The 17,925-nt window shown below is 36.6% G+C and overlaps 1 protein-coding gene across 1 annotated transcript in view; it reads left to right on the top strand.

The window, feature by feature from the left end:
- The window catches only part of USH2A (usherin), a 414,010-nt gene that overhangs the window by 323,273 nt on the left and 72,812 nt on the right, over positions 1 to 17,925 (top strand). The window contains exons 50-56 of the mRNA XM_054394908.1: positions 3,262 to 3,485; positions 5,927 to 6,137; positions 6,580 to 6,777; positions 7,780 to 7,934; positions 9,899 to 10,097; positions 16,597 to 16,704; positions 17,219 to 17,402. Coding sequence (XP_054250883.1) covers positions 3,262 to 3,485; positions 5,927 to 6,137; positions 6,580 to 6,777; positions 7,780 to 7,934; positions 9,899 to 10,097; positions 16,597 to 16,704; positions 17,219 to 17,402 — 1,279 coding nt within the window. The remainder of the gene's footprint in view (positions 1 to 3,261; positions 3,486 to 5,926; positions 6,138 to 6,579; positions 6,778 to 7,779; positions 7,935 to 9,898; positions 10,098 to 16,596; positions 16,705 to 17,218; positions 17,403 to 17,925) is intronic.

Raw genomic sequence — 17,925 nt, 5'->3', positions numbered from 1 at the left:
ATTAAGCATAGAATAGATTGTGGTTTCTTATCATGTCATATACACCATGATCAATAGATTTTTGCTTAATTTCTTAGAGTAATTCAGGCTTGCTAAATACATTATGAAAGTGCACAAGCCAGGCACAAAAATCTACCCACCTCCCTGTCCCTGTTATTGTAATGATTCTAATGGAAAAAATGCTCTCACATAAAAACATAATTTACTTATTGGCAAATGGCTAAGTAGAATTTTGCAAGAATATGTCAAGTGGGAAGCGAGTTTTGTTGTCTAGAGGGGGAAGAGGTAACAGCGGTGACTTTTAGTTCCTTGGGAAAAAATCATGCAAGAAACCCATGATCACTAAACGTGCAACTCTTGTGTATGTCTTTGTTGTGGCATGACTCATGGCTGGTTTGAAAGCAGCATGTTTCTGCAGTATCTAGATTCAGATTTGCACTGAATATTTAATGTCTTGAAGTGTACCTTTTCATTTACCATTGTATGCCTTTTTCAGAGAGTCTAGCCTGCAAAAACAGATGTTTTGTCCATTCTAAACTGACCTTTAAAAAAAAAATCGATTTTCTTAGATTCTGTTTTTAGCCCCTCGTTGGCCTTATTTAGTGGGGTGACCATACAGACATCTACTGGCAAAGGCTGGCAGTGCTGCCATTGTGTACACACATCCTGAGCCCCACTCCTGCAAGCCAAACTTGTCTATTTCTGGATAACATCAGCTAAAACCGCTCTTGAATTGTCTCTTTTTTATTAAAAAATAAAGGAAAAAGGGCTAGAAAATGCCACTCTACTGAACTCCCAGAATCACGAAAGATGATGTTTTGTACTGTTGTGGTTCCTGATCTGTAGTAGTTGCAATACCCACATGTAAGCCAAAGATTTTTGGAGTAGTTTGCAATGTACACTGGCTCTGTATTTTGTTGATCCTCTATTCTGGCTCCAAAGGCTAAGCCTTTTAATACTCATTTTTCCCTTTTGAAAGCATTGGTTTTGCAGATTTACTAAATTAGTAATTCATCACTCCGCTATGTTTGTAAATTTTTTCGGTTGCTGAGGATGAACATGAAATAATTGTTGACAGAAATCACTGTTAGTAGGAAGTGTCTTTTCCAGCCAACAGATTTTCTTTTTGCTGTAATGCATTATGTGCCTATGAAACATAAATATATAAAGCATGACACACACATTCTAGCAGATTTACAAACAAATAGTTTGTGTTTTGGTATTTTGCTGAATTCAGCAAGGGTATGTAGGAATTTCTGGATCCTTAAGCAATTGGATAAAGTGATTTTTAGAAAGCAAATCAATCCATCAATATTACATGGTCGTATTTTGTTTTTCTTGGAGCATATTTAAAATTGTACATTTCAGGTGTCAAGGTTCAGGAGTCAAGTGTTACATATGATAAATTAAGCAAAGGTCAGAGGCTATGTAATGCAGTTTCAGAAGATTGTCTACTTCTGCCTCTGCAGCTCATTCATGCTGAAGTGATGCACTATGGGAATTACTACCAAACTCTGCTCTGCAACATCTGCTCTCCCTAAGTGAGTTAGTGCACGTCAGACATCTTTATGTCAGAATATTGCAGTGATGGATGCAGTCTTCAGAAAATGCTGCATAAAAATCTGGTGTGCCGTTCTGGCCATTAAGTGAAATTACTATTTAAATTAATGGCGCTGTCACAGTTTATCTGTGCAAAGAATGAACGCTGATTAGGGTATTAAGTAATTAGCAATTTATCACACTGGAACAAGGTTGATAATAATTAAAGAAGTAATGGTTTACCAAAGAAACTAGAAAGGGAGTCACTTCTTGTTATGTGAGTGAAATCTTGGCTGAAAAATTTAATTCAGTTAAACAAAGATGAGGTTCACAGTGAAAGAATACAGCCTTGTTTGTTTCGACAGAAAAACAGTTCATTATCAAAATTCTACTTTGCCTGTCAAAAGTCCCTTGGGGCTGTCTGAGTTGCTTATTAGTATTGAATTGAGTCATTTTCTGCATTAATTTTCTACTTAAAATTGGTAGAATCCTAGGACAATTTGGAAAAAGGGTGTGAACAGGAGGAAATGTTTGCCTCTTGGAGAGCTAGTGATCACAGTTTGATTGCTATGAATGGAACTTGCCCTGAAAAAAAGTTGAAGTATGCAAGTAACGTCACTGTTTTTAGTCATTTCAGTGACTGGAATTACATGTTCTGAATGCTTTAGCTGGATCATAACCTTAAAGAGTAATTTTCATTATGTATGACTTCCTAAAAGAGTTCTGGTGCAATAAACGGCAGTGAGAAAAGCGATGATTTTTGCATGTTTGAAATGCCTACATACTGCAGGAATTATGTCAAATGCAAACTATTTTGTAGCTGTAACAGTATATCATAACCCTGATTTCTCATATGATATCTTTCTAGTTGAATTAGTAATAAAATGTATTTCATTGCTAATTATCAAGGTGTTTGTAGCATTTGATTCAAAGTAAAAATTAACCCCTTTCTTTAAATGGTATGCAGTTCTACACTTGTTATTTCACAGTTGAGGAATAATTCATGTGAATATATAGAAAATTAGTTATGATGAGCTTTTCATTTAAAAATTATTAAAAAATGAAAGTGGAAATAATTTTGGCAGCTTATCAATTCCACTATAGAATTGCAAATTATATTTAGATATTAACTTCTTAAAGAATAATTGTCTGTATTAAGTGACTGAAGGTTCACTGTGGGTATTTGGAAAGCCATCCATTCAGTTCAACATACCTACTATGAACCCCTACTTTAAAACATAAAACATATTGTGAAACATTCTGGAATACCAAGATGCACTATTGGAAGAAAGCCCATGTGAGGGGAGGGGGGATGAATGAGACCTGCCTGGAAAGCACATGAAGAAGCTGTCTCACTTTCTACATTTGACAGGAAATATTCATCAACAGGCAGTCTTCAACCTACTGTGTGCAGTACTTTGTTACTGGATTTCATAGCAAAGGTTCTTACAGAAGTTCAGCAATGGTGTAAGTTGGTTGTAGGTGATCTTTTTATATTGCTCTAATTCTTGATTGTTTTGAGCAGGTCTAGAAGTCAGGACACTTACTTCAGTCACCTCGCATTTGAATCTAATCTCACTTGAGCTGCATCTGCATAATTCCAGTTGCTGATGGTTTTATTGCCAAGCTATAGTGTACTCTGAGCTTTCTCCTTTCTTTATGTATTTACTTATTTACTTACATTTCATATTCAGATATATTCTTTTTGTTTGTTTATTTCAGGGATGTTCTGTTGTGGCCAGGAATATGTGAATATGTCAGATACCATATGCTGCTCAGGTTCCAGTGGTGAGTTCCTAGCACATGTTAGAAAGAATGACCAAGTGCCAGTAAAATGCTGTGAGACTGAGCTTATTCCAAAGAACGAAGAATGCTGTAATGGAGTTGGATATAATCCTTTGAAATATGTTTGCTCTGACAAGATTTCAGCTGGAATGATGATGAAGGTAATTGATAGAAAATCTCTCAGTAGCTCTGATTTGACGATGGAAAGAGAAATACACTGTTCATAACTATTTTTCTAAAATAGGAATATAAAAACTCTTGTGTGCATTATTCATTTTCACATTACATCCATATTAATACCGAATGAGTTCACCATGATTGATGTTATTGCAATGAATTCTAAAGGAATTAATAATGATTAGCTGCCTCTGTGAAGTGTTGCCCAGCACTTCAGATTAGTACAGTGGCTAAAAGCTGGCATACTAACAAGACTGGCATGTATATCCAGCTTCCGTTCTGTGACCACAGTTCCTGATGATATTCCTTAAGTGAAAATTGAAATTGAAGTGGCCAGTTCTGAAGTATAAAATTGCTATTACATTTCAATTTGAGCAGGCAGTGTTAGATTGCCTAACCTCTCTCTCAAAAAAAAAAAAAAAAAGAAAAAAAAAAGAAATTGATATTTTGTTGATGGACTCAAACTTGATCCTATAGAAAACCAGCAGCAATTTTGGCATTAGTTTCAACACTACTAGGATATGTCCCTGTAAAACTCCTAGCAACAAGAAGGGTATTATATTTTTGGTGCCTTTTATGCCTAATGAACAATATGTTTATTTTCATTCCGTTTCAATGTAAATTAAGCACAAAAAAGGCTAATTCCATTTTTCCTAATAGTGACCAGTGGCTATGGGTGTCAGCATGAGACAGTTTGACAAAACGTTCAATAGCTGCAAAATCCTGCAACTGGATGCAATAGAAATCTTCAAGAATTAGCATCTTGGTGTTATGCATAACATAAAAAAATGTTATGTTATGTTATGCATAACATGTAAAAAAATTGTCAATTGTTGTTACAAATTTTGTTTAAGAAAATGAACATTACAAAAGGATGGAAACCATGTTTATGTATGTGTATATTCTTTTATATAAATTTCTATTGACATTTAGAGAGAGGGACAAAAAATGGGTGAGAGAGAAAGAAATAGGGTGAGATATTGTGAATTCTACAGTGTGGAAATTAGGTAGATATTGTGGAATTTATCACTAAAGAAAAAACAGACCCTATTCTGCCACACATAGGTGTTCCTGTATCGTTTTTGTTCACCTGCTAAGTTAATACACAAATATTTCTTCCATCTTCTCCTTTTCATGTCAAGGTTTTCATGTAATTTCATTTTCAGACTGAAAAATTTTCTCCTAGAGAAAATCCATGTGTTACAATGAGTCAGCTACTGCTCCTCAATGCATTGTATTAGTACTTTGTGCAAGGCAAAAAATGGCTGAGAATAGGTTAATGAATTCTGGTAGATAACATGCTAGATCAATGCCTTAGGTAGAATGTATAAACAAAGGAAGCACTTTGTATTTCACTTACCTGCAGTAGAAAAGAGATAGCAGTGCTGGCTTTCTGATATACATATAGATTTACTAACATTAAAAGGGATGATATTCTGAGGCATATTCTGGAGCTACTTTATATGTGAATCCAATCCATCTGCATCCTACATCCTGTATTGTTATCTATCACATTTTTGTATGATTTTTGTAAAATGGCCAAGTCTGAGAAATTAGCTGAAGTTCATACTCAACTAGCAAACTAATTTCAATAGGTAAATAAAGGAAGCATTAGCTATATTCTGTTTATTTTTCCTTTTAAAGTTTGTAGCCTAATGGGTAGAAATGTTTGTGGCAAATGTTGCAATACATTTCTTCCTGCAACACCCTATCTTTTATGAGAATTATTGCTCTCTAGCTTATGGTTTGGCAAAAAAATATTATTTCATGAATTTTAATGGCAACTTGTGATGTTCAGTGTATATTTCTATTTCTGTGAATTGTTCTTTATGGGTTAAATCTCATATCTGCATCAACATTTGCAGAAGTCCTCCTATTGCAGCAGAACTGATGTTTAGGAATGATGTGATAGAGGACACAATTTATATCACTCGTGGATAGAATTCTCAGCCTTGACAGCTGCCAAGGAATTGCACAGACCCCTCTTGTGTGCTTGGCAAGCTGTGTGAGGGGCTGGGAATTTGCTATGGATTTGCCATGGGATATTGGCCTGTGCAGGAGCAGAACATTGAGATTCTCAAAACCTGTTCACAGTTGATTATAGGCTCTTCTGCTGTCAAAAAACTCAGCCATTTGGGCTTCCATTTGTGATATTTTCATGCAATAACTCTTGAAAAAAAAAAAAACAAGCAAACAACAACAAACAAAACAAAACATTTATATTAGCAAGGATTATAAAAGGATTAATGAACAAAGACAGTAGACAGGCCAAATGCAGAAAGGGTCTCCCATGTGCTAGAACTATCAACATACTCAGCGTGATTGCTTGAATTGTATGTTGCGTAAAGACAAAGAAATACTGATGGAAGCATTTGTAATGAAAGGAAGATGCAATAAATATTAAAATCGTGTGTATATTCCTTAGGTAAAAGAAGAATGCAAGGCTAATATCCTTTGCCCTTTATCTATGGAGGCAACAGCACATTGTGGAAAGTGTGACTTTGATCTCAGGGAAAATATCTGTGCATGGATAAAAGGTTCACAGAGATCTACAGAAAAGGAGATAAAGGAAGGTGTGTGTCCAGCTGAAGAGGAGACGGTCTACACAGGAAGTCCAAACCAGTATTCATTTACAGGTAAGGAAAAGTGGCATATCAAACTGGTGGTTTACTTCACTCCAGAGAAAAAGATGTCCTGAATCCTATCAAGTATTCTAATTAAATGTGAAACTATTGTAGTGAAGTACCATTCTTTAAGAATTAATCTGCAAATCAGGACAGTATCTTAAGGGAAATTAAATGAGCAGCAAGGAGCTCAGTGAACGCATAGGAGCTAAACCTGCTTTCACAAAAGTTCATAGAAGTATTGCTGTATCAGAAAATGGCCATGACTAAGGGAACAACTTCTAAATCTATCTATCTTTAAACACAGAAATTGTCCCATAGGCACACGGAAAAAAAAAAAAAAAAACAAACCCCAAAAAACCCAACAACAGAACAAATCAAAGCAAAACAAAAGATGATCTGTTTTGTATTTTAAGATTGAGATCATCCATATCTAACTTTTTTTTTTCCTTAGACCTGAACCTCACACCTTTTATCACATATGAGTACAGAGTGGCTGCTTGGAATAGCTATGGAAGAGGCTTCAGTGAAATTACCAGAGCTGTCACTAAGCAAGATGTGCCACAGGGTGTAAGTCCACCAAAATGGACTAAAGTGGATAACAGGGAAGACATGATTCTTCTAAACTGGGAGGAACCACTTCAACCAAATGGTATTGATATATGTTGAAAAAAGAATATGTTCTATCATTCCGCTGACAATGCTCCAGAATAACAAAATGTTTCTTAACTAGTCACTGACACTAAAATATATGTATTCCTAAACTCTGCAAGAGGAATATTCCTAGGTTGAGATACTTTTCATTGCAAGTAAGAATAGACTCTAACTTCACAGAAGACAACTTAATGATATTCAAACAGTGAGAAAACTTGGAATAGCTCTCAGTTAACACTGATAAATACTGAGACGTTGATGTAGGGGTTGAGAAGATTAGCTGGTAATTGATGTTGACCGTTCAAACAGGACAGTTGTCTGTTATGGTTATTGCCTAGAGATTTAATTTAATATTTTCTGTATGCAGAACAGGTTATTATACTGTACCTATCTGTAACAGTGTGAGAGCTGAAATCCCTGTCCCACACCAACAACAACCAGGCTAGCTCAGTCTGGAAGCAAATGAAAGCTGTATTTACAAGCAAATCTACAATCTATGATGAAATGCAATGAATATGTACAAATATACACTATTCACAACATTTACAAATAGGTACAATCAACAGAAAAGCACAACCAAGCCCCCTTGGCTTCCCCCAAGGGGCCTCCCCCCCAGCCAGAAGGAATCCCCTGGCAGATGGCAGAGAGTCAAGAAGCAGAGAGGCTGTTAGACTTAGCTCATCAAGGTCAGTGTGTTATCTTCAGCCAGAGAAGAAAAAGCAGCAGCCAGACAGCCCAGCAAGCAAGCTGCGAACTGAGACTGCCCCAACTCCTCAACCTTGTTTTGAGTAGATGTTCTTAAACATTTCTATCTCTCCAATGGAAGTGTTTAGAATAATCATTATTTTGCTTTCTTACACCCAATAGTGACTTATTTACATTCTTTCTCTTTCTCTGCTTGAACTTTGTGAAGAAAAATCAAAAAGACAGTCTTAAAACCATCACACTATCACATAGGATTTCTCAGATAACTAAAGGGAAAACTTTCTTTCTGGAATAGGTCTTATTATTCACTATATCATTCTCCGGAATGGAATTGAACGTTTTAGAGGAACAGAGATGAGCTTCACAGACACAAGTGGTGTCCAGCCATATCAAGAATATTCATACCAGCTGCGAGCCTGCACTGTTGCTGGCTGCACAGACAGCAACAAGGTTAGTAAATTGGTCTTTACGGAACTGGTGCCAGAATTTTATCAGCCAGCATGGCAACATAAAAAATGCTTTTGGAGAGGTGTAATTTGAAGACATGATGATTATTGAGTAACCAAGCGAAAAACATCAATAATCTTATTTGGATTCGACTACTGACAGGTGATTTTATGGTACCTAAGATGGATACAAGCAAACAGAAGAAGAAAGCAGTATCTCAGACTTGGCAAAGCTGAAATTGCACTGTAGGAACTAATGTTTATTAAAGAGAAAGCTGTACATGTTAGAATACAGTAAGAAATATTAAAATGCACTTTTTCTGAACACTAAAATTAAATCTTTGCTTCTCACTAGGAAGTCTATAGCCCCTTCTTCCTTGGTATTTCTTAGTTTATCTGCTTTAGTTCCACTCTACCAATTTGTTCAAGAGCCTTCTTATTCTCAGTCTCCTTCCATTTATATTACGCTTCACTGGCTTTCCATGTCTGCACCTGCTTCAGGCTTTACAGTCCCTATGTGTCCAACCTACCTCTACTTCAGTTTTAAGCAACCTGAATCTCTTCCCTCCCTTTGTCACTGCTTCATTTCCTTTTGTATCACTTTAAATCATGGATGCTGTTCACCAACATTACTGTTTAACCAACTCTAATTTCTATTCTGCAAAGTGCCAGTCTTATTTATCAAAACTATATCTTAAGTGACCTCTGTTTTTACAGTATCCTTACCTCTATGAAAATAAATTTCTAGGGCTGCAAATGTAAGGTCTGTGGGGCAGAGATGGAGAATAATTGTTGTATTTTGTAATTTTAATTATCTATGGGATTGAAAGGTTGAGGTTTGTTTCAAATGTGTAAATGTTTTTCTTATTAGTGCAGATCTCAGTCAAAAATATAAGAAACACTGGTGCAGAAGGATGGAGGTAGATGCATAGTCCTGCACACACAGTTATGGTCAGGAAGCTATAGTAGGCACAGTTGCTGCAACCATTGTCCTGAGCTAATAAATCCTGCTTATTTCACTTGCCTGTAATTAAGGAGTTTAGTGTTACAAACACTGAACTCTGCAAGTAGGGACTGATTCCACCAAATGCACTAAGACAATATGTTATAGAGGGCACATTTTATATTTACAGCATAATATAAATAATTTATGATGGTAATAAAAAAAGTGGTTCTCAAATAGAAAAAGATCTGATTCACTTATTAACCAATGTAATTTGAAAATGCCTCTGTAGAGATGGTAGATATGTGTCAATAGAAAATTAGCTTTTTCCTTCTTTTTTGGTGGCTTTGTTTTTTTCTGGTTGGTGGGGGGGGGTTAGGTGGCTTTTTTTGTCATTGGTTGGTTTTGGTTTTGGTTTGGTTTTGTTTGTTGGGTTGTGGGGTTTTTGTTGATTTTGTTGTGGGGGGGGTTGTTTGAGTTTTTGTTCTGGTGGTTTGGGGTTTTTTTGTTTTGGTTTAGTTTTTTTTTTTCTGTAGAAAGAGCTTGACAAGTGCAAAGTTATTCTATATTTTAAGATTTTTTTGTTTCATTGCAAATATGTGGAGTTGCAAATAGCTACAGTACAGTTCAAGTTGCATGGGATATATGGAGGCTTAGCCCCATGTTTACTGGTGCTTAAAATATATGAAATCAGGCAGTTAAAATGCAGAGACACTGACAAACCATATGGAAGAGAGTTATCAAGAGTTTTCAAGCAATACAGTTTTTTGTTGCTTCACCCTGTTCCATACACTGCACCTAAAATGTGGTGAACCTGTTGTGATAAATTGTAGACATAGACTTATGCAATGTATTCAAGGTCAGATTTCATTGTGAACAAGGAGGAAAAAAGTAACTAGTTCTCCAGGCTCTTGGTAATGATATGCCAGGCCAAACAACATTTTAAAACAAAAGTGACATTCTCATTGATCATGGTATCTAGTGTACTATTACATTAAATTGCCATTTAATTCATATGTCTTCAGGTAGTTGCAGTCACTGTCCAAGGAGTCCCAGAGAGTGTTCAGCCACCAGACGTCAGTGCTTTGAACTCAACAGCATTACAGTTAAGCTGGATTGCACCCAAGAAACCAAATGGTATCATCAAAGAGTACCAGATCACTCAAGTAGGGGAAGGACTTATATACACTGATGTTGCAGGCAGAATGCAGCACACAGTATCAGGTAAGGAGGCAGAGCTCCCCGACAGACTAATGTCCTGCCATTAAGATATAAGAGTATTAACATATTAAAAATGCTAGACAGTAACTTTTAAATCCTCAGTCCTGTGAACAGTTTAGAATGCTTTGTCATTACTTTACATATCTTAAATATCTTTTTTTTCCCAATCTCTTTCAATTGTGGCTGCTGTTTGTTAAAATATTAATAGATGTAATTTAAAAATTTAAAAATAAATCTATCCAGCACAATTCAAGATGCATCCTTTGTGGTGTGCTTGAGGTCTCAGATACTCTGTGTAGGCTTGCCCAATGGCAAGCTTCCCGCAGATTCAGCTCTTTCTTTTACCCTCATTAATGTGCAGTAATGTAGCTGAAGTCACTAGTGCTGCTCTGAATGTGTAGTGGTTGAGGAAAGGGAAGAACCCAGGATGTATACCTGAGATACTAAAAAGGGAAGGAAAACAGAAAGGGGAAGATCCTGGACACTGTTTACAATCATATATGTTACCTATAGCCATTTTCTAAATACTAATTTCATTGGTGTGTTTGTGCATCTGAAAGAAGTCAAGGAATTTTGAAGGAAGATTTTATTCAGATATCAAATTAATTATTTCCACTTTTTTCTTTCTTTTTTTTTTTTTGGTATATTTTAATATTATACTGAAGTAAAATTATTTTTTAGAAATGTTTCTATTGAACACAGAATGGCAACATAAGCTTTCTGGGATATCTTTTTTATCTCTTTGTCTGTGGGTTGTTCATCAAATTATTGTGTCTGTGATTTTTAGGAATCCATAACTACATTTTTTTCTTTTTTTTTTTTTCACTCAAGCAGGAAACTTAGAGATTCATGTGTTAAGCACCTGATAGCCACCCAAAGCACATAAAGTCTATACATCATATATGGCAATCTCAACCACCCCTTAAAGCATGAGTCCTGAGTCCAAGTGGATCCTTTAATGCTTTCAAAGAATTCATCCTGGCTGTCATCATTCAGAGGAGTAAAGGATTGCTCTTCTTTAACACTGTCATGCTCAAATGTGAAATTCATCAACTGTATATTATGTCTGTCTCCATATCCAATGCTTCTGGACATGAGATAATAACCAGAGTGTGGCAGTTGGTGGCAAGCCTTTTAGAATTGCTGTTTTGAGTTTATACTTATAGTGTAAAGAGCACCTATCAACAATGAATGATTTATCAAACCCATTGAAAAATACTGTATGTGCTCCCATTGTCCTTCCCAAAAGGCAGACATACTTCCAGAGTAACTGTGACTTTAATGCAAACAATATTGTTTTTCTTACCAGTTGGGAGGGGAAAATGAAATTACCTCCTAAAAACCAAGGATTTTTTGTCCTTTTGTGTGCCTATTTCATTAAGCCATTGTTCAATGTTGCCATGTAAAGCCAGCAGTGAAATAAGTGATTGTTCCTCATGACAGACATAATCAAATCTTACACTGTTTTCTGCCAGAGCTTCCTTGGGTAATAACGTGCAATTCATGGCAGTGATATAACGATGTGGATAATTATTGCTCTCTAAATTAAAAGAATAAGATAAGCCAATCAAATTTATTTCATATATAATCTCAAATGTTTGAACTGTTGCCTTATTCTCTGTGGATGTATGTTTTGCTTTTTCCCATCTTCCTTTTTTCCAAATCTGTCTGCTTTTCCCTGAGCAACAGTTGAGCATTAATGAAGCTGTAGCATTAGTATTTCTTGAGACTTTGAATATAGGGTCTTGCAAATAGCAGACAAAAAGGCTAGCACCTTGACACTGCACCATTGTCTTGCTGCTTATTTTTAATTACATCAAAGCTTTGGAAACATGATCCCACAAATGCTTTGTGGGAATAGTGGTGAATGTGCTCATCATGTGAAATCCATAAATTGCTTATAATCCTCTCAAGATGTTAAAAAAAGCATTAAGTAATTGAAGACAGGAAGTCCTCAGTTAATTATTTAGAGGTGTTATCAATGCTTTAAGCAAACTGAAGCATTTTCTGCTATCTCACTGAGTTGAATGCCATTGGGAGCTAGGGGCAGCAGCCATCATCTTCTCATATTCTCTAATGCAAACAGCACATGGCAGCTTGTCAATAAAAGACCTTTTTATATCATTTATTACTGAACACTTCCACTGCCCTGTACAGAACAATTTGGATGACAGTTATGGCATTGTTTCACTTTGTGTTACTACTACTTTACAAATGGGCCTGATAATGCTTTGCAGTAAGGGCTAGGCAGAGGGTAAGGGTGAGGAAAATAATTAGGGTAATTGTAAAAGAAAGCTAAGAGTGCCCTCTTCAGCTGCAGCAGGTGGCTTTATAGCAAAGATCATTCTCAACTCCTCCTTTTCAATACACTAATGATAACATCCCAAGTAAAAGGCTTTTTCAAGAATTTGTAAGATCAACCATCTTGAGTTAGTCAAGATAAAGTAAAAGAAAGAAATAGTTCATGACTCTATAGTTTGAAATTCTTTCAGCTGAACATAGTCTCCATTTCAGAGTGGTGAAAACTAAAGAGACACAGAAATGTTGCCACTGGTCAATTCCATCTCCATGCAGCAGTGAATCATTAGCAATATTCGTCTAAAGGAAACTCTTGGAGTTGAAATGTTTGTGTGAGGCTGTGGTCAGCACTCTGACATCCTCCTGAGTAGAATTCCCATGACAGGGCCCAGGAGCATTGTCCTGGGAGCTAATTACTGACCTTGCTGGAGCCGTGGCCACAAATGGAGACAAAGAGTATCAGAAGAAATTGATTTGGCTAATAGAACAATGCATTCCTTAAAAAAAATCAAAAAACAACAACAAAAATCTCCCCAACACTTTTCCACAGCCTTTTAGCAAATGACAAATGCTGCAATAACAGAATAGACTGCTAAGTTAATAAATAGTTTAACCCCCTGCTCCAATAATAGATACAAAATAAAAAAGAAATACCCTCTAGTGAAAAATCAAGTAAAGAAATTGGAAAAGCAAAATTCTATTTATGTTTCAAGATTACCTTGATATTTTTATTATTAATCACATATGTAGATTTGCAGAGAGTTTTCGAAAGCATGCATAAGACAAGGTGTTAAATGCAAACCTTTAATAATCAAGATAAAAATCTGCTGTGACTGCTCCATGTATGACTAGAGGTTTCAGGTATCAGAATTTCACCAATAAATTTAGCGAAATCATGTGCTCCTCTTTTTTTAATGCTCATTTTTCTCTTTAAAGTGTAGTTGTAAATGAGTATTGCTTTATTATGCATGTTTCCTTTAAAAGTGAACATGACTCCCTTTAGGGGAATTCAAGTAATTTGTTGCCACAGTAATCTTTTCTATCCTGAAATGTTAAATACTTGGCTTTCCTCCATGCCTTTGCCTCTCTCTAGTCTTCAACTGTCATTTTCTGCCTTCTTACTTTTACACTCAGTGTTCAGATGATTTTTCTTCTCTTCCAGCTTATGATTAGGTTACAACCAGGGCTGTCCCTCTGAGTCATCTCTTTATTTTCTCTCCTTCATGTCTTGTTCAATTTGTAAGCAGTCTGCATGTCTTCCATTTGGTATTTTACCTTTCTACATAATTGTTGCTTATTCTCTCTTATTTGTTTGTAATATATTTCAATTAAAATATCTTCCTACTGGCTATAAGCAAGGATTTGTTTATAAACAAAGATCTTGCCTGGACTTTTTTTCTTGTCACAGAATTACATTGTTCTTGAAGTAATTACTGTTGGGAGCATGAGCTACATAAAAGTGCATTATTAAGGTCACAAAGCCATGCACTTAAAAAGTGGTTAATATAATATGTACAAATTGACCTGTATGATCCTAATTCAGCCTCTCTCACACAGGCCCTCTGTGTTACACAGTAGAGTAGATATTTGTACAAAAGAAAAAAGGTCCCTTTATGTAGGACTGCTGCCACAGCTTTTGCCATGTTTGCTAGGTTTATTCCTTCTGGGACCTAGGTGTAGATGGGTCTAATTCTGCATCTGCCCAGAGCTAAATTTCCTTCCTGCAAGAGTCAGGGAGGCACAAGCCAGAAGTTCATGGGAATGTGGAGCACAGTGAGGAGGTAACAGGGATGGTAGCATTGGCTGCCAAAAGGAAAAAAAGGAAAAGGGGCAGTTTCCTGGGAGTTTGGCCAAACAGCAGCATGCAAGGCAGCCTTGCTGCACCAATGCATTCCCGCATCACCCCTCTGTTGAGTTGCTGCCAGCTGCCCCTGGGGCCTTCCCTCTGCCCTGCCTATGGGACTAGGACCTCATTTCAGCCCAACCTGCTGTCCTCAAGTGCTGCTTACAGCTGGTCTACAGCTCTGACACAGACCTGCCTTGCTCAGCCATGGAGCCTGCCTGGTCCAACCCATTTTCCAGCCCAGCTCCATCCATAGGGAAGTACTCCTAGCCTTCCTGTGGTGGTGGGGATGGCACTGGCATGTTTCATGAAACCTGTGGGATGCTGAATTAGAAAGCTAAAACAAGTGTGGGACAGCATGGAGGAGAGACTACATCTGGATCAAGACTGTTGGCCTCTGTCATCCAGGGCATTCATATCTGTGCAAGGAGGAGGGCACATCTCAAGTTATCCCAGCTTGTCACAACAATGATGTCTTCCTTTTCTGGGGCCCTGCCTCAGGCCTGGGGCTTGAATTTCCTGAGCTTTTGGAGATGCTTGAATACATAAAGTTTTGCAGAACACCTGGTACTCTGACAACCAGACATCCTGAATGGCCTCCTGGCTAGTCCAGGATGGTTTTTTTCTTTCTCTCAGTCTCTTTGAATCACCATCCTGTTTCTGAGAGAGATAAATCTTTCTTTTTTGTGGGTTGTTTGTTTGTTTGGGGTTTTTTTGTTGTTTTTGTTGTTGGGGGGGCTGGGTTTGGTTGATTGTTTGGGGGTGTTGTTATTTGCTTCTTGTTATTGTACTGTATGTCCTGTTTGCATTCTGGAACAGGATGTTTTTATATATATTTTGAGCTGTTAACAAGAAGGTCCTTGAAAACATGCAAAAGAGAGATTTTTCAGTAGCTATATCTGGCAATATGAATTTTAAGATTATCTTTGAGAAATACTGGAGCATGCTCTGTGAGACAGTCTGATCAGCTGAGCTCTGAGGTGTTCAGCATATACTCACAGAGGTCACCATCTTTAATGATTTAACTGTAAACCTTTAAGAGGTGTAACAGAAATGACTGTTTTAAAAGTTTAGTATATTAGCCAAATTTTGGGTGCAATTTTATGAGCAGTCCTAAAGTTAAATTCTTAAGCTGCAGGGAACTTTTTGTCAAATCTAAAAGTCGTTGACACACAGCACAAGGATGTTTGAAAATTCCCAAGGAAAGCAGCATATTCTCTTTTAGTCTCATACAAGGATATCCAGCATAGAAGGTTTGAGGTGAAAAAAAAAAAAAAAAGTTTAAAAAAAAAAATTACAAGCAACTAAAATTATTGTCTTGTAAAGGGGAGGGCTTGGTCATCTGTCCTGCTTTTAACTGCTTTATAGGATTCATACTAAAACCTTGTAACAAATAGGAAAAAATAGGGTGAAAAAAATTGAACAAAAAGAAGTTGGTAAGAGGGCAGGAAGAGAGTATCTATGGACTCGTTTGCAATATACTGGGGGTCAGTCTCTTCTCTCTAGTATCAGGCAATAGGATGAGAGGAAATGGCTTGAAATTGTGCTGGGGTGGTTTAGATTGAATATTAGGAAAAATTTCCTTACAAAAGGAGTGGCCAGGCATTGGAACAGGCTGCCCAGAGAGGTGGTGGAGACACCGTCCCTGGAGGTGTTCAAGAAATACGTGGATATGGTACTTCTGGACATGGTTAATGGCCACTGTGGCCCATGGTTGGACTCATTGATCTCAGAGGCCTTTTCCAACCAAAACAATTCTATGATTCTGTAGCAGGAAATGTTCGAGAGAGGTTTTCTTTCTTATTGTCACAAATATGTTTGTAATAAATTTTCAAAACATTATAAGCTCTTAAGCTTTTCAAGTCCAAGACTCTAAGCAATTATATTTTCAGGTACTTTTCTTTGAAATTCTATGGCTGTTACCACTGATGAAGATGATGTCTGTACCAACAATGTTTAGGTGCTTTCAAGTTAATTTTTAACCATTTTGTACAGGCAAAAGCATAGATTTAAAAAAAAAAAAAACAAACAACAACAAAACAACAACAACTGCAAGTGCCATCTGAATTAATAGATTTAAAGCTAGTTAAGATATGTCTGAATGAAGGGCATTCCTAGATCCATTGCAGCATAGACACATTCAATATTGTTTTGTCAAACCTTCTAAACTGGTGGAGGAGATATGTCTAAATTAGCAAGAATTCACCATTTCAGTATTGTTCAGATATAAAAATGGTTTGCATTTTATGCTTGCCATAAGTAAAAGTTAACTTTAAGTCCAGTAACATGCTATGTAGTGATAAAATTCTTCAGGATGCCTGATGTCAACATCTCAGTCTAACCTTTGTTTGTTCTTTCTAGGTCTGCAGCCATACACTAACTACAGCTTCATGCTTAGTGCATGCACAGCTGCTGGATGTGCTTCTAGCCAGCCACTTTCAGGTCAAACTTTACAAGCTGCTCCTCACGGTAAGGGAAAAAGACATTCTTATAGAACTGCAAAGAGATGGTCATATGGGCTTGTATTTTATGATGGTTTTACAAGGTGCAAAACTCCACCATCATCCATCAAGCTATCACATATAAATTTACATGAGAGAATCCATCTCCCTTGGAATATTTGTGTCTTAACACATGCTATACTGACTGCCTGGCACTGCATTCCTACTTTCTTTTTGTGACAGTTTCCCCAAGTTCATCTTTAAGTTAGTACAATTAGAAATTAGCAGGTGCATATTTTTAAAAGCAGAAATAAATAGGCAGAGACAAATGGGCACATAAAGACTGCAGCCTTTGGCCTTGTCCTCCATTAATCTGTACCTTGTCTAGTTGTATGCATTCTGTCACTCTCTCTGGAAACATTTTATGCTTTCATTGCATCACTGAAAGCAACAGCACAAACTGTAAGAAAAAGGAAAAAAAAAAAACCCAACCTTTATGTTTCTGTCACAAAATTAAAATTGTGTCATTGTCATGTTGATAGGGGTATGGCCAAAACCTCATCATATCATAGTCAGCTCAACAGAAGTGGAAATCTACTGGAGTGAACCAAAGAAACCAAATGGAATCATTACTCAGTATCAATTATTTCGTGATGGAGAACAGATTTTTCTGGGTGGCGGTACAGACCTGAATTTCACAGATGTTAACCTGCAACCTAACAGTAGGTAAGGCATGTTAAAGACCTCTGGTAATATGTGAAAGGTGTACCAAATATATATGTGTGTGTTTGTGAAATAAGTTACTCTTTTAAAAAAGGAAATGATACTACTTAATTACTGAAAAATGGATAGAACACTTTTTTTCCAAATGTTGGAAAACCTTAATCAAAAGATTTCTCTTTTTCCTTTCCTGAGAATGGGTGATTCTGATTCAAAGACGGGGAGGCTTTTTTTTTTTTTTCCTTGGGAGGTTGTTGGTGGCTCACAGGTCATCATCCTTAGAAAAATTTAAATCTTTGTATGGAAGACAGCGTTGTCCATGGTTTATAATTTTTCTGTGCATATTGAACACACTGGCTCAAAGTAGCAGCTGCTTTTTTTATAGAGGCCATTCTGAAATTCTTTTTGACAATTTTTGTGTCAGTACTTCTCTCATGTAAGCTAACATGAATTTTAATATTAAATTTATTGTCATGTTAAGTTACAGTTACTTTCCTCACATTAAGAAAACTTAAAGGTGAAAATCTTC

The sequence above is a fragment of the Indicator indicator genome, chromosome 2 (genome assembly GCF_027791375.1).
Source record: "Indicator indicator isolate 239-I01 chromosome 2, UM_Iind_1.1, whole genome shotgun sequence".
Lineage (NCBI taxonomy): Eukaryota > Metazoa > Chordata > Aves > Piciformes > Indicatoridae > Indicator > Indicator indicator.
This window is presented reverse-complemented; position numbering and strand designations above follow the sequence as displayed.